Raw genomic sequence first — 25,034 nt, forward strand, 5'->3', positions numbered from 1 at the left:
AATTAAGGATCTAAATCAGTTGTCTCATACATTTTGTAATTTTTTTTTTTTTTTTGAAACAGGGTCTTCTCACATTGTCCCCCAGGCTGGAGTGTAGTGGTGAGGTCATCACCCACTGTGGCCGTGAATTCCTGGGCTCGAGCAATCCTCCCACTTCAGCTTCTCAAGTAGCTAGGACTATAGGCGTGCACCTCCCTACCCAGCTATTATTTGAATTTTTTGTAGAGACAGTGTTTCCCTGTGTAGTCCAGGCTTATCTTGAACACCTGACCTCAAGCATCCTCCTGCCTCGACCTCCTAAAAGGCTGAGATTACAGGAGTGAGCCACTGAGCTTGGCCTTACACATTTTAAACTGAAGTTTACAAGAATTATACTCGAATAGGCCAAATTATCTTACAAACTACAAACCCTAAAGGACTATTAAAATATAGTCAAAGTTTTATTATAATCTTGCTACAAGAGACAAGAAGTAGAGCCGGCCAATTCAAAAATTCTCTCTTGGCCGGGGACCTTTATGAGAGAAAAGAGAAATGAGATATTCCTTGTTAGACTTAATGTTTTTAGAAAAATTTAAAAATTAAAAACTCAGTTAATAATTATTAAACTTCATGACTTAATGTAAGACATTAAGATTCTAAGGGTAAGGTTCTTCCTAAGACTGACAGTCAACTGATACTGGGTCTTAACCCTGTTAAAATTCATCGTAAATATGCTCAAGTGTTTTCTTTTAACTTGGGAATGCTGATTTTTTTCTGAGAAAAATGAAAATTACATCACAAAGAAGTTTCTGTCCAGGACCCCTTTTGTGACCTTTTTTCTCTTTCAGTACCATACTTCTTTACCCAAAAACATTCATACTATGGTTCTGATTATTTTAAACTTTTGATGCTGAATTCCGAAACTTCTGGGCTTAAAAATTGCATGCCTAAGGAAGACACGTAACGTGCTAAGTGATGAAGATTTGAGACTGTCAATGTTGGTGACTGTGGTGGAGATCTTTGTCCCCTATGTATGGAAGCTCAGGCAAGGGCTCCGTAACATCCACAGCTGGCTGACCACAAAACCCATGTCACTGGATTCAAAGACCAAATATGGATCCTCAACGAATTTTCCATTTGCTTAATACACATTGATGAACTCTTACATTTTTCTGTGCTTGTGGGATTATACAACTTAAGTTTAATTTAAATGGCATGCAATAAAAATGTTTGGTAGGTTAAATGACTCTATTTGGCTTGCAGTGATGACTAATAAGGTCTTTCTACTAAAAGCAGGCAGAGTCTAAAATTTTCTGACATTAGTAAGAACGAGAAAGCAACCATGTTAACTCACATAGGCTCAGGACACAGAAAAACTCTCTGTCATCTGCAAAAAAAAATGTAAACCACAAGAGCAGGGCAGGGGCAGAGGCTGTCTTCTGGGTTAATCTATTTTGAAGACGTCACAAACTAGTAGCAAAGAGGGATTGAAAACAGAATTGACATCTTCCTTTCCCTTTGGAAATTTATAGAATAAATTCTGTATCATTGTTAATTGTGCAAACGTACATATTTTTTCTTTAGTGTAATTTTATTTCCAATTAATCCATTTGTCATATTAAGATCCCTTTTCCTACCAAAAAATATCTTTTAAAAAAATCTAAACTGGCAACTCCACATTGCATAACAGTGTCTGGAATCAGTGGAGAAAATATGCAAAGCCCCCTAGCCCTCACTTTGGCAGAAGTGATGACTAAGATGTATGCTTAGGGATCACTTTTAGGGAGATGATCTGGCATTTGTTTGAAGGAGGATGTGCAGTGCTCCAAAGTACAGACTTCAGTGATGGGTAGTACGCTTCACCTTCCTGACTCTGTCACTTTTTACTTGGACAAGTTATTCACCCTCACCTAGTCTCGCTTTTTAAATCTGTAAAACAGGGGAAATAATACTGTTAAAGTAACATCCCAGATGTGATTGCGAACACATGTCAAAGTGTCTTCAAACTTTTTGGCCAGGGAAAAGCCTTAAAGAAAATCAGGATCAAAATTTCCTCTTGGTGGATATATTTTATAGCAAGCAAAATAAAAGATGTTTGGTTAAAAATTATTTAGATAGTCATAAAGCTAGTTTAAGGTTATTGTATTTTTAAATATGATCTGCCTTAGGTTTTTGTGGGATTCCCTCGCTCTTGTGTTGGGAATTAACTGAAGGGGTTGAGAATGAAAGCCGGAAGACCAGTTAGCTGAAAAGTGTAGTTATTCTGGTGAGAGATGCTTGTGGCTCAGACTAGGGCAGCATTGGGGAGGGGTGATAAGTGGTGAGATTCAGGACAGTTTCTGAAGGCCCAGCCAGCAGGAATTGCTCACATCTTGGATATGGGCTATGGGAGAAGGAGAGCATCTTCAAGTTTGGGAACCTAGATACTGGTAAGAAGGGTATTGCCATCAACTGTGGTAGTGAAAAACACAGGTGAAGTAGACGGTGGGGGCAGGGTGAGGGAGGAGATCAGAAAGTCAGGTTTGGTTAAAGGTAACAAGGATCAAGGTGAGCAGGATGGGTAAATTGAATTTTTTGGCAGACTTTTTAATCTCATGAAAATCTATCAAAATTGTACACAGATTTTATCAGAAATGCTAGATGTTCTACCGCCCCCCTCCTCAAAAAAAAAAAAAAAAGCTCTAAGTTGCATCATGCATAGGGGTTCTGCTTCTGATCCAATTAAAGGACAATTATCTTTCTAAATACTTAAGCCATAAAGTTGTTAGGGCCCAAAAATACAGCTCGATGGACATAAGTAATCAAAAGGAATTGCATTACTGACTTGCACCTCTAAGTGGCCACTAAAGAACGTCCAATTCATGGTCTCTATCTTACTTCTCCACTCAGAGAAATCTGAGTTTCTCTTCCCTCTCTCGATTGCTCCTTGCCTGTGGCTGCTCAGAAGACGGCTCTTTTTCCTTGTATTACTGTTGTCTCACCACAAAAAAAAAAAAAAAAAATCATACACACACACAAATGAGGCTCCTTTGCCTGCCCTCTTTCCTACTGAGTTCTTACTGTGCTGCTCAGGAGCATGCAGGTAATGGCAAATGAGTGAAGGTCAGCGAGGCTGTGATGAACTGAGGAGGCTTACCTAACAGAGGCCTGCACCCCAGAAATGTCCGTCCCTTCATTCAATCAATCTACAACCATTTATAGAGTGCCTACCTTGCTTACTACTTTGAGTACGTCAGTGCACCAAACAGACAGCAAACAGTGCTCTTCTGGAGCTAATGTTCATTTTCAGAGAGACAGACACTGAATCATAAACGGATGCATAAGCAGAATATCTAATGTGTTAGAAGGTAATACATGCTAAAGACAAATAAAATGGCAGGGAAAGAGATTCCAGGGAAAGAGGTTCCAGGGAAACAGTGAGGAAGGTTTGCAACATTAAATAACATGATGGTGGCAGGGCTCTTTGAGGTGACACTTGAGCAGGAACATGAGCTGAGACATGGGCCATGGGGATATCTGGGGAAAAACAGTCTGGGTAGAGGGAATTCCAGCACAAGAACCCTGACAAGGGAGCATTCCTGGTGTGCTTTAGGGACAGCAAAGTCAACATGGTTGGAGCAGCTGTAGAAAAGGGAAAAGAGTAGGAGTGAGTTGAGAGGGTTAAGGGGAGCAGATCAATAAGAACTGGAAGATCATTTTAAGGATATTGCTTTTGTCCTAGATAAAATAGGGAGCCAGAGGAGAGGTATTTAAAATGATCTACCTTAGGTTTTTAATAGGGTCCCCCTTGCTCTTGTGTTGGAAATTAATTGAAGGGACCAAGGATGGAAGCTGGGAGATCAGTTAGGTGATAATTGCCGTTATTCTGGTGAAAGATGCTTGCGGCTCAGACCAGAGCAGCATCAGGGGAGGGGTGGTAAGTAGTGAGATTCAAGACAGCTTCTGAAGGCCCAGCCAGCAGGAATTGCTCACATCTTGGATATAGGCTATGAGAGGAGAGGATCTTCAAGTTTAAGAACCTGGATAGTGGTAAGGAGGGTGTTGGCATCAACTGTGATAGTGAAGAACACAGGTGAAGCAGGTGGTGGGGGCGGGGTGAGGGAGGAGACTGGAAAGTTCAGTTTGGGTACACAAAATTTGGAATACCTATTAGACACTCACGTGGAGCTGTCCAGCAGACAGCTGCATAGAGAAATCTGGAGTTCACCAGCAAAGACTGAACTCAAATCTAAACGTTGAAGTCGCTTGTGTGTAGCCATGAGATTTGCTTTGACTTTGCTCAGTCATCTTATTTTTGCTTGAAAAGAAGCCAAAAATTCATATTTCTTCTGTGAAACTTTCCAAATTAAAAACAAACCGACAGACTGCATTTCCCTGAACTGTCTTGATTCCTCTTGCTTTCATCACACTTTTCCCAGGCCTCATCCACTCCAGCTGGAAACTTCAGCCCGGCCCCAGTTAAAGCTAAGTTACAGAGAAAATAACCACTCTGATCTTCCTGAAGGAAAGCTGCGGGGGTCCTTTTGTTCTTCCTAATGCTCATGTAGAGAGAGCATGTTCAGCTGAAACTGTGCTTGCCAGGATGCCTGAAATTGGACTCCGGTTTAAATACTCAGGATTCTCTGTCTCTAGTCTACCTAGTGGTTCCATCTCGCAACATCCTACAAAATCTTCTCTCTGCTCTGAAGTAGTTTCTTTGGCTGTCTCCATTGCTGTGCATTTGCCTTTAAAGAGAAATACTCTGTTTCTTCATCTTTCCCATGAACAGCCAAACACAACACAAAACAACCACCTTGAGGCCCAAACCATGTACCTCTGTAGGATGGACTGTGACCTTAGGTACATGGACCACTCTAGATGAACCTTCTCACTTTACCTATTACCCGGATTGTCAATAGCCCCACCTAGCAATGATCCTTCTCTTTTGGAAGAAATTTTTATTTGGATAAACATTATAAAGACTTCTGACCCTCTGACTTTTTTTTTCTCCTTTCATTTCTATCTGTTCTCTTTCTTTCAATCCTTTCTCTCATTTCCGTTAAGATAATGCACATTCTGCTTTTATACAGAAGCTAATGGCTTCCAATGTGTCTGCCACACTATCTGAGTTTTTCCAGGGACACATCACCATGCTAGATTATCTGGGCTTTCGGGAGCAAGAGGAAAGCCATTGTGTCCATGCCGAAAGCTTTCTTTGTTAAACATTGTGCACCAAAGGAAGTCACATCCATCCATATGCAGTTACAGATGCAATATCGTTAGGATTTTAGAAGGCAGACGTTCAATGTGTTTATCTCCTAGCAGTTGGGATTAAGAGCCTAACACCTAAAAGAGCGAGTGCCCTCACACTTAACTGACTCTTTTCACTTGCCAGTTCTATGATGGGTCTTTTTCTGGGCTAATGTCTTCGATGTTCCGTTTATGCCACATAGAGAGAGAAAGAAACAAAAGCTCATTTAAAACGAACTGATTAAAGAACAGGGCAACTATACTCGTAAAACTGCCCTTTTTAAATAAGAAAATTGGTGTTACGCATCTTTTATCTCAAGCGTCTATTTTACAGATGAGGTTTTCTAATCACAGTGTGCATTGAACCAAAATGAACCAAGCTTGAAGGCAGTTCTCCTAGTGCTCATTTATTAGTATTTTTTTTCTTTCTCATTCTGAGAAAACTAGATTTTTCCTTACTCAAGTACTCTTTTACCCTTCCAGGAATGCATCATTGGTTTTTCTGAGTGACCATAGACAAATAAGTTTCTAGTAAGTTAATAAAAATGTAGTTTCTACATTTTTATTGGTAAATTGAGTTTGTCACTGAAAAATAAGGTCTGTGTGAGGCATATTAAAGATGTGTTCTAAGTGACCAGAGATTTCTTAGAGCTTTTGCCTAAACCCTTCTCCCTACATGCCAAAGTAGATTTTGTAACCTTTTGTTTTAGAACTATTTAAAGTGGAGCAGGTGCTGTGTGGCTTATGCCTGTAATCCCAGCACTTTGAGAGGCTGAGGCGGGTGGATCACCTGAGGTCAGGAGTTCCAGACCAGCCTAGCCAACCCATAGTTGAGATGGCTAAACCCTGTCTCTACTAAAAATACAAAAATTAGCCAAGTATGATGACAGGCGCCTGTAATCCCAGTTACTCGGGAGGCTAAGGCAGGAGAATCACTGGAACCCAGGAGGTGGAGGTTGCAGTGGGCTTAGATCTTGCCCATTGCACTCCAGCCTGGGTGACAGAGCAAGACTTCATTTCAAAAAAAAAAAAAGATTAAAGTGCGGAAAGTGTTTCTTTTTCTTCTTGTAATTACAGGAATATTCTTTCTTACTCAAAGTTAAAATTCTGTTAGTTGAAAGTAAGAGAATGCCAGCTCGAACTAGCCTAATCGCAATGAGGATTTTCCTGGAGAAGGGTTGGGCTATTTCACAGAATCCAATATAGATGAAAATAGCCAGCCCTCAGGAAGTTCATGGGTGCAATGGAGTCTCAAGAACAGCCGGGACCGACCACACAGTGTTGGCATGTCCCTTTTTTGCCGCATGCTGCATGTCAGCATATATTTTTATTCTGTTTCTCTTTCACTGCAGACAAACTTTCTTATGTCTGAAAACATGACCACTGAGAATGTCTGGGTTTTTTATTTTATAGTTTCAGCCACCAAACAAAGGCAACCCTGAACTTTCTTGGGGCCCGAAACAAAAGAACCACAGAATAAGCACCTATTGAGTGTGCTTTGTTCCGTTTTTCTTTCTTAAGGCAATTTCTTTCTTGTTGGGGGAGGGCAGCAATAATACTACCATTTGCTCATTATGGAAATCTCTGTGTGCGTTTACATGTGTGCTCTGCGGAAGGGGATGGGAGGGGCAAAAGGAGGTGTGGAAAGGTCATGGAAAAACTGGGCAGCTTCAGAAGAGGAAATGATGGCAAGAGGTAAACTGCAGGAGAAGCAGTATTTCAGAAGCAGGGAGATGCCAGGATGTGAAAGAAAACAGGGTGTGGGGACAGGGGGCATTCAGAACAGTGCTAGCCCCCCGGATCTCCTCAGGACATGCCTGGAGAAAGAGATCCTTACTTGGATGAGGACATCAAGGGTCTAAGTTTTTGGAACTTCGCTCCGAGAACAGGCATAGAGCAGGACAGGATCTCCGAGTTACCCAAGTGAGAAGCCTGTGGCCCTTCCTCTCCATCAAGTCCAGGAGAGTGGGTGGGAATAAAGAGGAGAGGTAGAATTTGAATAGAGAGAGGACCACTGTTTTGTTGTTTGTTTGTTTGGCTGTTTTGTGTGAATACATTCCATAGCAAAACTATGGGCCCTTCATTTAAATCTTTCCTGTACTTTAGGCTATCATTGAATACCATAAAGTTATCAGCAAGCTTTTGCCAAACATAAGCCCCGTCAGCACAATTGTGTGTTTGCTGTGCTGAGCAGAAAATTTCTAATAATATGTCTGAACATATGCAGGAATATTTGTTTCTGGGCTTGGAAACAATCATTGCTGGAGGCTTTCCTACCTATATAGGGCAGTCAGAGTAAATCATCTCACTTTTGCTTGCCTCAGATTCTTAGTGGCGTCACAATGAACCCATTTATTGTATTACATACCACTTCTGTAACTTCATTGTTTGCACGCTCTTTCTTTTTAAATTCATGGAACTTATTCTCCTGTACTCTCTCAGGCCCTATAAAGGTTGTTTTCAAAAATTATGATACGTTATCATTGTTTTTACTCTTAATTTTATTCACTACATTTACTGAGCACCAGCCAGGTTATCTCTTAATGGCAGCAGTATAAGAGGTGCAAAGAATAACCCAAAGGCACCATGTCGTAAATGGGATTTGAACTCAGATACATGTCTCCCGAAAGTCTGTGATTTCTATACGGAATAAACGTTATCTCCACTCCTGTTAAGCCCGACTAATTCTAAAGATTTTTCCTTTCCACTATTTTTGAAACTTATAAAGGCTGTGTTTTATTTGGTTGTGTTCATGCTTCGTATGTTAAACTTTTACTTAATCTACTCCGGGTCTGTTACAATCATTTTTGTCCACATCATTTGTCGTAGTTTTATTATTTTATGTACTACAGATTTCCTGAGTAATTTTCTAATGTTGGCCACTTATGTCCATTCACCATTATGAATGGCATCATTGTGAATAACACCAATTAGCATATACATTTTTCATATTTTGAACAATAGCCTTAAGAAAGGGTCATCTCAGTGTGATTGCTGATTCAAATTATATAAATATCTTATAGAGTTTTTAATGTGTGTGGTAAAAATATTTTTCAGAATAGCCATATTATTTTGACCTTAAATAGTGAAGCCTTTGTTTTGAAAATAGCATTTATACTTTTACAAATGATGAAGTATCCTTGCATTTTAGATGCACAAGTATCATCTTTTCTAATTTCATGTTGTCTTTGTGCAGTTTAAAATAGGTACCTGGTCATTCCCCAGAAAAGAAGCATGAGGACAATGACCTCAATTATCTGCCTCTCCTTTAAAAATGCAAAACCATTAAAAAATGTAAAATGATTATCTTTATACATTTTATTTTTTTGGTAAGTGAAAAACCTTACAAATTCTGGCCGCTTCAAATGAACTTTAAGTCAACATGGATTTGCCTTAATAATAACATTCTTAACTTAAATACCTACATCAGTTCTGAAACTTTAATTGCCCAGTAATGCAGGGTGATTCTACCTTTTGTGGTAAAACTGTAATATTCTTACTATTTTGACGTCATTCAACCTGCCTTAGGTGTGGGAGTATAGCAAATCAATATCTACTATTAATTGAGGCAGTTGGATATGAGGCATTTTTGCTTTCCCCTTTCTGTCCATTGATTTGGTTCTTTTCATTTATGTTTTCTTTCATTAGGTGTTTGCCAAACTACTGTGAACATGGAGGAAGCTGCTCCCAGTCCTGGACCACCTTCTATTGTAACTGCAGTGACACAAGTTACACTGGTGCCACCTGCCACAACTGTGAGTAGATTGAGCATTTGCCCCTGGTGGGATGGACAAAACTCCAGGAATACCATTGTTAACTTCAGGATCTATTTAGCATGGGGCAGGCATGTTTTATTGACTCATTCAACATGTGTGTTTTAAGAGGTTATTATATACCAAACACTTTGTTGGGCACAGAGGATGCATGGATACAAGCCATATTCTTGTGGAGTTTATGGTCTACCAGCAAAACAGACAGGAAATGGGATCATGACAATACAGTTGAATAAGTTTAAGGTGGAAGCAAGGGAAGGTGCTGTAGGCACACAAGAGGGAGCGATTAAGTCAATTGCATTGTCTTGATGAGTTGTTAGGCTGCTGTAATAAACCAACTAACATCTCTGTGGTCTAAGTAACAAGGTCCGTGCCATGCCTGTGTCACAAGTCCATCAAGCATGACAGAGGCCCTTCTTCCAACTTGTCCTCATTCTTAGATGGTAACAAAGTTCTGTTATCTGGAAGGTTGCTGTAGTAAGAGGAAACACAGGGAGGGAAGCACAGGGAAGCATGCACTAGCTTTTCAAAGCTTCTACTTGGAAGTAGAAAACATTAGTTCCACTCACATTCTTTTTTTTTTTTTTTTTTTTTGAGGCGGAGTCTCGCTCTGTCGCCCGGACTGGAGTGCAGTGGCCAGATCTCAGCTCACTGCAAGCTCCGCCTCCGGGTTCACGCCATTCTCCTGCCTCAGCCTCCCGAGTAGCTGGGACTACAGGCGCCCGCCACCTCGCCCGGCTAGTTTTTGTATTTTTAGTAGAGACGGGGTTTCACCGTGTTAGCCAGGATAGTCTCGATCTCCTGACCTCGTGATCCGCCCATCTCGGCCTCCCAAAGTGCTGGGATTACAGGCTTGAGCCACCGCGCCCGGCCTAGTTCCACTCACATTCTATTGGCCAAATAAAGCCATGTGGGCACACTCAACTTCAATAGGAGCTGAAGTGTAATTTTTACCATGGAATGGGAGAAAACAGAACCTGAATATTGATGATAAGTGCTAATGACTGCCTGTCAAGCCCAGTGTTAGGGAGACTTCAAATAGAAGACCTGAGCTGACCTTGTTGTAGAAATATGGGAGAAAACAAGAAACAAAAAAAAAAAAAAGAAAGAAAGAAAGAAAAAGGATACTCAGAAGCAAAGAAACAAACGGAGACATAAAGCACACGGGTCCTCTGCTCTGGGGAAAATCAGAATTTTCCAATAGTTCCAGATGGCTGGAGGGTGCTGAAGGTGAGGAGCAATGGTAAGAGGTGAGACAGAGGTAGGCTAGGGTATACACAGGATAAGGAGTGAGGGATAGAAAACAAGTAAAGAATATGAGCCTTGATTTTTTTAATTAATTAATTATTGTTATTTTTTTTTTTTTGGAGAGAGAGAGTTTTGCTCTTGTTGCCCAGGCTAGAGTGCAGTGGCTCGATCTTCACTCACTGCAACCTCCGTCTCCTGGTTTCAAGTGATTCTCCTGCCTCAGCCTCCAGAGTAGTTGGGATTACAGACACCTGCCACCACACCTGGCTAAATTTTGTATTTTTAGTAGAGACGGGGTTTCACCGTGTTGGCCAGGGTGGCCTTGAACTCCTGACCTCATGATCCACCTGCCTCAGCCTCCCAAAGTTCTGGGATCACAGGTGTGAGCCATCGGGCCCGGCCCAGCCCTGATTTTTATAATTGTATAGTCTTATTGAGACCATGGGTGGGGGAAAACACATGAAAAAGTATAGAAAGTTTGCCAGTCAGAGAAATGTATGCCCAACTATGGACTGTAAGTGTGATTGAGAAAGATACTTCTGAAAGCACTGTGTGGAATTGTAGATCATTTCATGAAAAATTAGAAATTTGAAATCGGCTTAGAAGGTAGCAGGCTAAGATAAACATTTTCTAGACGTAAGAGTAGAGCCAAGGCCTGGAGCTATTCTGAGGACTCCAGTGAGAACTATCATTCTGGGACAGTTCTCGTCAGTTTTTCTTAAGTGCCTGCTGTTGTTGGGCTGGCACTTGGAGATTCAGAAAGAACATGGTAGATGTCAATAGGGCTGGAACCAGACCGAGCAAAGATAAGTGAGATTGATATTCTCATCCTTAAAGACCTCTCAGCCATTCCTTAGCCTCCTCCATTCCTTCAAAGCAGGATTCACTGATGATGTCCATAGGGAAGTCTGATCAAATTAGAGAAGAACTAGTCCTGTAGTCCACTGGTCATCAGGGGGTATGTGGTTATTGCTGTTAGTTGCCTACAGAAACAAACAAAAATTGTTTGGCTTTATTAAAAAAAATCGTATTAAAAGTTTTCTACTGAAAAATGTAGAATTCAAAGTAACTAGAAGAGTATCATTGGATCGTTCATACCACAAAGGATAAATGCTTGAGGGGATGAATACCCAATTTTCTATGAAGTGATTATTATGCATTGTATGCCAGTACCAAAATATCTCGTGTACCCCATAAACATATACACCTACTCTGCACCCACAAAAATTAAAAATAAAAATAAAATTGAAAAGAAATTTAGAACAGTGAAAAGAACACTGGAATAACAGAGATTGAGTTTAAATTTTACCTAGCTCTTTTTTTTTTCTTTTCTTTTCTTTTTGACATGGAGTCTCACTCTGTCGCCCAGGCTGGAGTGCAGTGGTGCTATCTCGGCTCACTGCAACCTCCGCCTCCTGGGTTCATGCCATTCTCTTGCCTCAGCCTCCCAAGTAGCTGGGACTACAGGTGCCCGCCACCATGCCTGGCTAATTTTTTATATTTTCAGTAGAGACGGGGTTTCACCATGCTAGCCACAGTGGGTCTCTATCTCCTGACCTCGGGATCCTCCTGCCTCGAACTCCCAAAGTGCTGGGATTACAGGCGTGAGCCATCGTGCCTGGCCTTTACCTAGTTCTTATATGTGAATACGTGTATGATTTTATCACTTCGGGAATCCTTTTATTTTTTTGCAGGTCCTAGGAAGAAAAACTAATGAATTCTTTTGGGTTCATCTAAGGCTAAATAAAATTAGATGTTTTTATCTAAGAGTCCCAGTAAACACCAATTTCTAAGTTTTAAGTCTGGTTCCAAAAATATTATCACCAAATAGCCAAGAACAATATATACCTATAGAGAAACACTGCAGGACCCACATAAGGCTATCCAGATTGTAATGTCAGTGCTGCGATAAGAAGTTCAGAGGCAACTTAAATGGCCATCAATTTAATAGCAAGACAAGGGAAACATGAAGATTTAAGTCACAGCAACCCTAATTTCAGCCAAATCACATTACAACATTCCTGTGACTGTTAAAGCTTATTCCGCTCACTTTCTCCAAAAGTAATTTAACAATTTTTTGAGGAGTTCATCTCTATGGATACTGTTCTCCTTTAATTTACTTCATCCATCAGGCTAAAAATAGAAGATGTCGAGCTTTAAAAAAGAAGTGTGAAGTTGAAAATCAATGGAGGTGAGGTGCTGGTTTTTAAAGGAACACTGTCAAGCCCAATGAGCAGAAGACTCAACACACAAAAACCTTAAAAATATCATTGTTTACTTCATTTAACCCCATCATGGCAATTGTTTCCTAGTAACTAGTCTTCTTAGTAAATCAGAAATTCATTTTTTAACCATGGTCTTTTTAGTTCACTAAACTCTTTAATTACCCCCACTTCAACCCTTCTTACTATCTATTTGCCAGGCCAATTCCAAAGCCTAAAATTTCTAAATATTCCCTTCTATTTCCTCTGCCCTGTTGAACAGAAGTGAAATGAAGTAGGCTGCCATAGTATAAATTTCTACAAAAGTTCTGATGAGATACTACTTCCTCTTATTTGGAATCAACTGTCCAAAAATCACATTCAAAATAATTTGACCCTTCTCTTTGTTTATATTTTAAAATTTTATTTCTTCTTTTATGCTGTAAAGGAAGTTTGAAGCATTAACTTTTAATTTATGTATACAATGGAATATAGTTCTGCAAGAGGTTTGAAGGTATGATACATGTGAGAAATGTACCTTCTACATTATTCATGTAACAATCTGAGCTAGAAGAAATCTTACATTCTTGATCACTATAGGACTACAGCAAAAATGACTGGTTAGTCCAATTTGACGCTTGCCTGGTGACACCCCTGGGGGGTACATGAGTGAGAATCTGAAGCCATAAATGTATCACCATGTGGCATTAAGGTGACCTATAGCAAATCATACTTATGGTTTCATGTTCAATTCAACCACAGCTTGTAGACCTGGATTACTTCAGATATAAATAAAGAAAATATGTGGCAAATTAAAAAAAAAAAAAAATCATTGTTTTAAACACCTTCCTATTTCCTTTTCTGTGGAATTGCTCAATGCCTACACTGTAGGCTGCAACTTTGTGAAACTCTATCTCGCTTCTGGGCACCCAGCCAGAACCAATCAAAATCCCTTGAATAATTGTGACATTTGGAAGCACACCTTAGTACTTCGTGCAATTCAAATATTTGTCCTCCCTCTAACTAATTTCCCTCTCCCCCAGTTGGGTGAGGACCATTGTTTTTAGTCATTTTGCAAACCAAGTGATTTCATCAGCAAGCTTGTGTCTCCCTCTCAGCAAGCATGGGTCCCACTCACAGGCCAGGTGAGAGCTTCTGCAGTGCAGAAGATGGCACACAGGGCACTCTCTGGCAAAAACAAAAACAAATAGGCCTGAAATTCTGCACTTGTGGAAATGACAGATTCCTTGCTGTGTTGAGGGATGTTTTACTGAAGGAATTGGCCACAGTCGAAATAAGAAATAAAAACCCTTTGGATTAGTAAATTATTTATAATAATGTCTTGAGTATTCTCTTAGTTTTGTCAAGCTCTTCAGAAATAGTCTTTCCCTCCTCGTTGCTGGTGCTTTCTAGTAAATGTGAAGCAAGAGGGCGGACTTAGGACAGATAGGATTAACTGCTTTTTGTCCAGCCTTTGTGGACAAGAGCGGGCATGGGTGAGGTGGGCACAATGGACTCTCTAAGGAATAACAAAATGGAAATTCCCGAAGTGTGTAGACACAGCATGCTGTTGTCGAAAGTAGAGATATCTTCAGTCAGTCTTAATTTCTTTTTATCCTTACTTGATGATACATAAGGGACTTGGATATGCTAGTTTGGTCACTTTTCAAACATACATCGTTCAAAACCACACCTTTTTAAGAAAAAGATGATGACTGTGTGAGCAATTTCTGTCCCATCTGTGGCAGCTTTCCCATATAAAGAGGAAATCTACCCCATAAAGTGCCATTGGAGACTATCATATGATGTTTGTAAGTTGTTATGGTTAGAAAATTTCTCTGAAAGTGGTGTCCTATTCTCCAGAGGAGTAACTGAATAAAAGCAGTGTTTACAGTCTACCAGATCAATCCCTGGCAACCCAACCAAGTTCAATACCTTTCAACTCCCAGAGATAGAGACCATGGTTATTAGTTGAATGCAGTGTGCAAGTTCAGAGGTTGTATAATCAAAGCCACGCTTCTAAATACTCAGGGTATATTTTGGTCTTGGTATATCATATCTACTTTACTAAGAATCCAAATTAAGATTAAAAGGAGCAGATTTTTGATTGTGAGATATTAGGGCATAGATAGATAGATAGATAGATATCAGTACAGCATAACAGTAAAGGGATATGCATAGTGTTATTATCTCCATTTTACAGATGAGAACATTGAGGCCCAGAAAGCTTATATAAATTCCACAAGGTCTCGTATCTAGTAAATGGTAGGGGTTAGGCTTTAAACCAAGGGAATTTGCCTGTTGATGCCAGATGCTAAATCCTGCATCTTATTTATACCCTCAAACAAGCAAGGCATTTGTAAACTTCCATATTACAAACTTGGTGATGGGACATTCATGACCTCCTTCATATTGCTTAAGACACAGTAGAACAGTGTGAGATCATAATTGAACATACAGTTCTAGAAGACTGAGAGATAGAGATAAGAGAGTTTTTGTGTTCTAGAATAATCGTGAAAGCATTATGGAAGGAAGTAGAATGACTTGGAGGACTTCTAAAATTGAAATAGACCAAAGGAAAAGGGAGGTTTGTCGAAAACAGACTGTCAAGGGCTAAGACACGATAGTAGACATATATATGCTGTGTTCTGGGACAATGCAGAACTTGCCTGGCTCAAAAACAAAAACAAAAACAAAAACGTGATTTGCACTAGTCATTCATTCCTGAAGGCCACATGGGATTCCTATAAAGCACTTTCCCCAGAGAATACTGAAACGCACTTACCATTATAACTAGAGCTTTTCACATGCTACTGCCATACCATTAAATATGATTTTAAGAACTCCAAAATAAATAGCCCAAGACTTTTTTTTTTCTATATTCAACCATCTTAATGTTTTTCCTTGTCTTTCCTATTTTGGTGGGAGAGGCAGAGGACCTGTGTTGTTTCTAAATATTTATTATTGTAACCAGAACTATGTTGAGCATGTTTGTATTTAATTATTATCCAATACCACAAGTTCTATGGCTCACTTAAACAAACCTCAGAAACTGCTTTATTGAGTCAAAAGTTCTGAATAGTTTTAAGAATCTTGATCCATATTTCCAACTTGTTTTCCGAAACTCTTATTACAGTTTACACTCTGATCACTATTTTCTTAGATTTTGTTTTACCTTCTCTGCCATTATTGTTTACTACAACTTATAAAACTATTTTACATATATTTTTACTAACACAGTGGCATATTAAAATAGAGATTATTATTGACCCTTATTGTGAGTTTCAGATTAAAAAGAAATTTTTTTTCAGTTGACTTGTATTATAGGAATAAGATTGCTTCCACAGAATTTTGTTTTTTCATTCAACAAGTACTTTTTGAAAGTACATTTGATTCATTAAACTATGAATTTAGTGGTTACTGTCACGTTGAACAGACCCAGTAAGTGATACAAGCACTTTTCCTTGATCTTCTCGATATTTATCTCTGATGACAATCACATGTGCCCTGCTCAGGGTCTTTGCACCATTTTTGAGCCTTTGCCAATCCCTTTTCAATAGTGTAGCCTCTCTGACATCCTAACAATGCCCTTTAGCTCATTTTTCAGCTTTGCAGAAGGATGTCAGCTTTCTTCTTCTTCCAAGCCTGATGTAGTGCTTCTTCTATGGGGAAGTCAATAGCCAAGTATTGATTCAAAGCATATCAAGTCATCTGGCTATCAGACGCTCTAGTAATCATTGCAGAGGTATAACACTAGCTTTAACAGTAGGTAAGTGGTCCTTTGACCACATGGCATTTGAGTGGTTGAAATGAAAAGTTGGATAGGGTAGGAAATTCTGGTAATAAGGGAACTCATTTAACAGTATTGCTCATATCTCTAAGCTTAGGTCAGTGTTATCCTAATAAATATTATTCCATTTCCCATAAAGATCTAAAAAATATTTATCTCCATCATTAATCCTAAATGCTATTAACAATTGTTCTCAACTGCAACTAGAAAGGGGAAGTAGGAGAAAGAAGAAGAAGGAAGAGGAAGAAGAAGGAAGAGGAAGAAGAAGAAGAAGAAGAAGGGGAATTGAATTTACACCCTGCTTTGTCTTATGACATTAAGCAACGCTTTTATTATCATTAATGTTATTTATGTTAACGACCTACTGAGACTATAAACCTATGTAGGTGAGAAAACATGTCTTACTTACACTTGTACCAGTCACATTCAAGGCTTTGGTGGCATATAGGCTATTATGGAAATGGTGAGACAGAAGCTTAAGCAGAAAAAGATAATTCAGTGTGCTCTTAGTGGGAATTCCATAAGAGCAGGATGGTATCTGAATCTTCCCAGGGTCTCCAGCCTCTCCTCTAATCCCTGACACATAGTATATATCCACTCTTTGATGTATACAAAAAAAAATGAATTTATGAGGCATGTGCACATAACAATGTCAAGTTACTGTAGCAAGAGCATTGTTACTTTCTTGAGAAAGTTCTAAAAATAATTGACCTTTGAGCAGAGATTTGAGAGATGAGAAAGAAGAGCACAGACAATGGCCTTGCAGGAAGAGGGAGCTCCATGAACAAAGGCAAAATGACAGGAAGTGTCAAGCAACAAAGTGGGGGCTATGAGACACCTGGCATAGCTAGAATTGAAGATGAAATGGGGAGTGGGGGCGGGAAGGAGATGCAGGAAATGCAACAGGGTAGAAAAGGCAGGTGATGAATTGAGAAGGAACTTACTTCTCTGCTGGCCAGCTAAGAGCCAGCCACAGTTTGTTGGATTCATTTTAGTGTTGAGGATTGGGTTGCTAATATTTGTTGTTTGCTTTGTTCATCAGTTTCTTTTTTTTAAATGTAATGGTGATGGTGCTTTGGAGCATATACTGAAGATGGAAGATGTGGGTGCTAGGGACAGATACTGTATGCAATTTGCAATTTTGTGGGCAGCAAATAATGAGAATCAGCACAAGCCGGAAAGCAGGAACCTGATATGAAAGGCATATCTAAAATTGGATCAAGTAGACTTAAAGAAAAATTGAACACAGTAGATAGAAGGATGACTTTCAGCTTTTTAACTTGGAAGACCTCATGGATGAAGAATGGAGTGACTAAGTCCTGAAGTCTGTCTCAGTGTGACAGCCTAGTGTGAAATACAGGCCCTACAATTTACAAGATATATGACCTCAGCCAAGTAGCCATGTGAGCTCCATGTGCTTTAACTTCCTCCCCTGTCATATGGGGTTAATAAGAGCAGTCATTTCAAAGAAATGTTATGAGGATTGAGTAAAACAATCTTCTTAAAGTATTTTGCATGGTGCCTGACAAATACAAATTTCCTGTTTCATATTAGCTGCTGTTTAAATAGACAGAGGATGTGTAGAAAGAGGAGGAGATTTAGTAGTTGGACTTCATTCTAGTTTGGGGCACGGTATTTGCCTGGAAAGTTTCCCACTGTGCAGAATTAGCTGGAAAACTCTGGAGTGAAGTCCAAGGGGACTATCAGAATCAGTGGATGTATAGTTGCTGAAGCCTTTTGAGTAGATGAGTAGGCCAAGGGTAGGACCTTGAAAGTAAAATATTTTAAGAGACTCAAGAAGAGATACAATCAAGAAGGAGTGATAACCAAAACAAAGAAAGAAAGTACTGGCTGGGTGCGGTGGCTCACGCCTGTAATCCCAGCACTTTGGGAGGCCGAGGCGGGCAGATCACGAGGTCAACAGATCGAGACCATCCTGGCTAACACAGTGAAACCCCATCTCTACTAAAAATACAAAAAATTAGCCGGGTGTGGTGGCCCCTGTATTCCCAGCAACTCAGGAGGCTGAGACGGGAGAGTGGTGTGAACCCGGGAGGCGGAGCTTGCAGTGAGCTGAGATGGCGCCACTACTGCACTCCAACCTGGGCCACAGAGCTAGACTCTGTCTCAAAAAAAAAAAAAGAAAGTACTAAGGAAAGTGTAACCTAGGAGTCAGAAGAGGGTTGTTCCAGGAACAGACTATTCACAGAGATGTCTAGATACATAATATACCACCGAGTACTTTTTTTTTCTTTTTCTTTTTTCTTTTTTTTTTTTTTTTTGAGACAGAGTCTTGCTCTGTCACCCACAGGCTAGAGTGCAGTGGTGCAATCTTAGCTCACTGCAACCTCCGCCTCCCAGGTTCAAGTGATTCTCCTACCTCAGCCTTGCGAATAGCTAGGATTACAAGCACAGGCCACCACACCAGCTAATTTTTGTATTTTTAGTAGAGATGGGGTTTCACCATGGAGGCCAGGCTGGTCTCGAACTCCTGACCTCAGGTGATCCACTCACTTCGGCCTCCCAAAGTGCTGGGATTACAGGCCGAGTACTCTTTCATCATAGTGATTGGTAATTGTTACACAACTGGATAGATATTTAGGGAGAATATGGGAAAAAAGCACAATAAGGGGAAAAAATGAAATAAGAAAACCAATAAAATTCAACCTGAGGAAGCTAATTCAAAAAGAAAAAAAGAAAGAAATCAGTAATTTTCATCGGCAGCCTAAGACTGTGGCAGTATTGGAATGCAGTGGAATTTGCTGATCCAAGAGAATTTGTTCATTCATGACTATCCCAGGTTTTGTCAGGATCAGGTGATTCAAAAGCATTCGCTGCCGTTGAGAGCAGGAAAAAATCTCCAACCTCCTTGAATCTGTTAATGAACAAGGAATGCACTGTGCAATTGAGTGCACAGAACTGCCTGTAAGGGGAATGCTACTTCTGGGAGGGAGAGATCTGAGCAGGTTGAACTGGATGTGAGAAAGTCTTCTTAAAAGGAAACAGCTGGGGTCTACTTGAGGGTGGTGGGGTGGATGGAGTGAGAGAAGCAGAAAAGATAGCTGTTGGTTACTGGGCATAATACCTGAGTGATGAAATAATCTGTGCAACAAATCCCCATGACACGTGTTTAGCTATGGAACAAACCTGCATGTGTACCCCCAAACCGAAAATACAATTAAAAAGAAAGAAAGAAAGAAAGTCTTCTTAAAGAAGAGATTGAACCTGTGCATAAAGTGTGGATTGGGGAGTCAGAGAGGTGTCAGGAGGGTGTTTTTCAAGGGTGAGCATCAAAATAAGGACCAAAGATAAGGATGAGCACAGGGGATGTTTGGGGTTCACCCAGTGTTCTAGGCTAAGGGGAAAGGAATGGACGTTGGTTGAGCCCTATGAAAGTGCCATATGGCATTCTCAGTGCTGAGCACATATCATCTCACATTCTTAACTCTAACCCTGTTAGACTCCAGCGGCTCTTCAAACAACTAGATATTCAGATTTGCACATCTCTTGGCCACAAAGACTTCTTATCACTGTCTTTTCCTGAGGAACCTCTGTCAACTGATGCAAGAAATCTGAGCGAGTCTTTTGCAGCTATTGCTTCTTTTGGCTCCTTTATCAGCCTCTCACATAGCACTTATTCCACCATATAAAAATTGTCTGCTTCTTGTTTTTCTTTGCAAACTGCCTGTTTTCTATGCATTTCTCCTTGCATATTTGGCACCTATTTAAACATAGCAGACAATCACTGAACGCAAACATTCTTTTATGGCCAAAATGCTTAAAGCCACAGAACCGGTGGAGTTTGAACTTAGTTCTAGATGGCTTGCAAACATTTTCTCTTCACATTACATCTTAAGTGAAAAGAAGAGCGCTCTTAAATATTTTATGGAACACACAGGTTTTAAAAGCAAAACTAATCCAAAGACTTCTTATCAGAGAAAGGAAGGAATGGAGGGTGTATATTCACCTTGGATTGATTTTCTTCCTTTTGAATACATTTCAGTGATTTGAGAGTTTCCCACAGTCATATCCTACATGTTAATTGGTTCGATTTGTTCTTTCCTTCCTCTTTCTCTGTGTCTTTCTCTCCATTTTCCCCTACCCCCTTGTTAATTGAGGTCACAGTAAAGCCAACTTCAAATATTTACACTTGGTTAATAAAGAGCAAGAAATGTAATCACAAGTTTTAGCTTTGTTCCAAACCCCTACAAGCAACAAAAGATTCCAAAATATAAAAGAAGAAAATTAACTGAATATAATTTAATTGCTGATGTTGCTTCCTTTGGAGAATTGTTATTTACTTTGAATACTGAGCAAGAAAAACAAGCACTTATTTCTAATGTATTTCAATCAACAGAAGATTAATTGCCAGAGAAATACAAAGCTCTAGTATGTCCCATGAGTAAGAAGTGATCTGGAATATACATACATAATAAACTCAATATATGAAGACACAGTTTTCATTTGTGCCTCCTCTTTGAATCCAGACAGATCGAGGTTATCAGTAGTTCTCCGGTATCAGACAAATTGTTTAACTTCTTTTAGCCTTGGTTGTTTTTGGTCTCTAAAATAACAGTAACTCCTTTACACGATTGTTATGTGGATTAGAGGCAAGAAACAGACAACATCTAGCACAATATTTGAAACTGGGCATTTCCAGGTTAAATGGTATCTATTACATATATATATAAAGTAATTTCGGTAAAAGTTTAGAAATACTTTTTCATGTAAGAGGCATCCTTTCTATGCTACTAGGTCATATGGCCGTTTTCTACTATAGATTTCTACTATACACTTTTTCTGCCATAGACTACCAAGTAGAGGTTAGGTTTTGGCACAGGTGTTGCCATCAGTAGAAAAACCAAGAGGCAAAATATCACCAATAGAACCCCAGTGACGGGTTGTAGGAGGAAGTGGGGGACTCCTGCATGAGTCAGATCCTCTCTGCCACAAATGACCTTAGGCAAGTCACTTACTTTTTGTGATCCATGATTCCTCATGAATACTGTGTGGATTGTACGTGGATTATACATGGTCACTAAGGAAAATTGTTTTGATTTGTTCTAGCAGCATGACTCAGAATGAGAATGTGCTATAATCTCACTCAATAGTTTCTGTTTCTTTTCTTAACCATTTTATAATATGCTAGCCCAAAATAACAATTACACAAACCAGATAGTCCACATCTTGTCTATAGAAAACACTAAGTGTTCATTTACATGGTTACCTCAAATAAGTTTTAAAAATAAAACAGGTTAAAACGTGAGGAATGTTTTCCAAGCATCACAGCTCTTTCAGCTTCCCCTTGAGGTATTTGGTGTAGTTTAATTACTTGGATTTTCATTTGGAATGAGTCAACTCAAAGAGTAATAAGAGTAGTGACCAATAATAAAATGAAGACATAATGTGATTGTTCAGTATAATTTATCAGTATTTTTTAAAACTATGACTGACTTGACTAAGTTGTCATGAAATGAAGGAATTTCCAGTGTGTTCATTCTGATTCTTGCAAATATATTTTGACTATGTAACTCAGAGACCAAATTCAGAATACATTTCTCCATTCTTTACAATTCTATAACACAGTAACACTGTGACCTATGTATAGCAGGTTATTTCAGCAATGTGAGCCTTATTTCTGCCATATTCAAGGGAAAATAATAGAATCTGCCCCTTAGTGCTATTGGGATAAATTCATGAATCAATGGGCATGAAATCTCTCTGACAAGTATGATCATAACCCTTTCTTATAGATTTCTTCTCATGTATTTACATCATTTTGTTCCCACTGCAACCTTGGTGAGGAATGAGGCAAGTACTCTTTAATGTACAGAGGAAAGTCATGAGACATACAGTGGTTTAATATGGAGAGCCCAAGGACAGTCAGGTGCAAGAGCCCAGCAGGACAAAAGCCTGAATATTGTGACTCTTTCCAAGATTTTTCAGCTATAGCATGCTCTAGACAAGGTCCGTTGTTAGGGAAATTCCAGGGTTCTTTTAAAATATAGTTTCTGTTGTTTCCTAAAAGTGACTTTGATTATATCATTGTCCAACTTCAAATTCTTTAGTGGCTCTCTATAATCTTATTGAAGAAAACCCTTTACTATTTGATCTCAGTAAGTGAGGCCCTTCATTATTTGGAACCCTCTTGGGTCACAAACCATTTTCAGCCATGGCCCCGTATGTCTCCACTTTATAGCAATTGTGATCCACTATTCATTCCCTGAGCATGTTCAGTTTTTCTTATCTTCCCAGTATTTTGACCTTGAAGTTACTTCTCTTGGAATGTTCTTCGGGACTTGTCTTCCAGATAATTGTCTATTCTCTATTCTACTCAGTGCTGTGTTTCGGTAGCACCTCCACGTGTACAGGTGGTGGCAATAATTGACTTTTGATCTTTCTTTGGCATTAGGTTGAGCTCCTTGAGGCCATGCATTTTTGTTTTGTTTTATTTGTATATGTTCCCAACTCCTATACCAGGTCTGGAATATTGCTCATGCAAAATAAGTATTGAGAGAATGGAGTTCTAATTTTCAAATGATTGGCACTACCTTGAAATATACTAATATCCCTTCCTTCCTTATTGAGGGAAAGTGAAAGATGGCAAATCAGATAACAGGCCACAACCTCTGGTAGACTTTCCCTTTAGCCATAATGTAGGAAAACTTCCCGTTTTTAATTTGATGGAAGAATTGAGCATCCTGCTTTTTATTTAAAGAGTATTTCTTAAAGAGCCTCACACTACGTCCCCATTTGCTCTCAAACTAGCTTGTAAATGATCCTTCAGTTGGCATAGCTGTAGTTCCAAATGTTAAGGCATTAGCATAAATAGGACTTTTGGGTGGCTATATATATATTGCAGAAAATATAAAAAGGAATAAAATTGTCCATTATCATAGCAGGACATGCAACTGAGTTTATTAGGCTGTTAACGGAGGAGTTGTCAAAGTTTTCAGTGGCACAGATTTCCTGCTGGCAGCTAATGTGATGATGAAGACCCTGGCAATCATTTCTTTGTTCCTGTCTCCTTGATTTTGCTGTCATGATGACTGGAAGAGGGAGCTAGTATTTCTGTCTGCTAACATTTTATTTCATTACTGCATGTTGACTAAATGGGCATTCAATGGAATAACTGTTACATATGCAGACTAGGGATGCCTGTAGCTCACAGGCCATGAGAGGAGGAGCTGTGCTCTCTGGCTTCTACTTTAACAGTCTTCCATCTAATGATGTCACTGGGGGAATAGTCAAAACATACAGAAAATAAATCCGTTCTGTATTTGGTTTTGTGTTTAATGGCGATGCAGTATGAAAAAAGGAATTGTTTTTGAAGATTAGGCTGCTTTGGGTTAAATTCCAGGCTGTAATAATTACTAATTGAGTGACCTGTGGGAAATTATTCACCTTCTGAGAAAGTTAGTTCTCTTATCTCTAAATATAGGGATAGTGATATCTGTGTCTTAGAACTTTTTGATAAATAAGAGATTACGCTTAGAGTGATGGATGTAGTGCCTATATAGGGAGTGCCTGGTTAAGTTTACTTATTTTACTTCATCAGTCCTCTACACGTCTACATTTGCTGGCCATCTGTGCAGAGCTTTTGGACTAGTAACAAATTCCGATTTCTATGTTTGGAAGGGACTTTTGAGTACAAGTGTGTTTTCTTGCATACTTCTTCAAATCGATGCTCTAGAAATGGACTGATGATAAATACCTCCTGTTATCACTGTAGTTCTCCAGTAGCTATAAGATTTATTTCTTTTAGAAAGTAGAATGTACCTTCTAACTTTCCTTAGTTAGTGTTATTTTGGCTCTCAATGATCCTCTTATGGACTTGCCATGTTTTCCGCAATACCATCATCACATCTCAGTCACTTGACGTGAAGTATAATGGTGGGCTCCATAGGTCCTGAAATCACTTAGGAATAATCAGAGTGAGAAATTGCCTTTACTTATTTTAATTAGCATGTAGTACACTTATCATTACATTGTAATACATCCCTAAACCAGTGAAAGTAGCTGATTCCAAAGTTTATTTTGGCTACTGTTATGACATAATTTCATTGAGATATTTATTTGTATTCAACACCAATTCTTGTATGTCTCTCCTATTTTGGGGTCACCCATTCATGCAACACACATTTGTATCAAGCATGTATAAATATCTATTCAGGGTTCAACAGTCAACCAAATATAGCAGGTGACACTTTGGCAATTGAAGGTCTGATTCCGGTTCTCAAGGACTTTAAGATTAGCAGGAATGTGGGCAGCAGGTGTATGTGTTATACACTAAGAAAATAATGCAAGATTATATATGGTCAGAAGCTAAATTGAGTATAGGAAATACCCAAAACATAGACACCAAACAAGGAGAAGGAGATGAGTCATGAAGGGAAGGAATACTGGATAATGCTGGACTTGAGCCAAACCCTGTGGCATACATGGGATCTGCACAGACAAAGAATGTGATGGAGGGTCAAGAATCAAGACTGATATTAACTTGGTTGGAGTTGGGGTCAGTGGGATATGGACTTGAATAGTTTGGGGGTTCTTATTAATGGAGAGAAATAATGATGATAAACAAAACTGGTATCAGCCAGAGTTCAAACAGAGAACAGAACCAGTGGGAAAATATATGACAACATTGGTCATATTGTTATCTTGAATAGACTAAGATGCTGAACATGGCCAGGCACCATGGCTCACGCCTGTAATCCCAGCACTTTGGGAGGCCGAGGCGGACAGATCACCTGAGGTCAGGAGTTCAAGACCAGCCTGGCGAATATGGTGAAACCCCGTCTCTACTAAAAATAC

At 39.4% G+C, this 25,034-nt stretch overlaps 1 protein-coding gene across 2 annotated transcripts in view; it reads left to right on the forward strand.

Moving 5' to 3' along the window:
- CNTNAP5 (contactin associated protein family member 5) overlaps positions 1 to 25,034 on the forward strand; it is a 493,109-nt gene that overhangs the window by 126,077 nt on the left and 341,998 nt on the right. For both annotated transcript variants that reach the window (XM_033231817.1, XM_033231818.1), the window contains exon 8: positions 8,857 to 8,963. In XM_033231817.1, coding sequence (XP_033087708.1) covers positions 8,857 to 8,963 — 107 coding nt within the window. The remainder of the gene's footprint in view (positions 1 to 8,856; positions 8,964 to 25,034) is intronic.

This window comes from Trachypithecus francoisi, unplaced genomic scaffold, assembly GCF_009764315.1.
Source record: "Trachypithecus francoisi isolate TF-2019V2 unplaced genomic scaffold, Tfra_2.0 Lachesis_group13, whole genome shotgun sequence".
NCBI lineage: Eukaryota > Metazoa > Chordata > Mammalia > Primates > Cercopithecidae > Trachypithecus > Trachypithecus francoisi.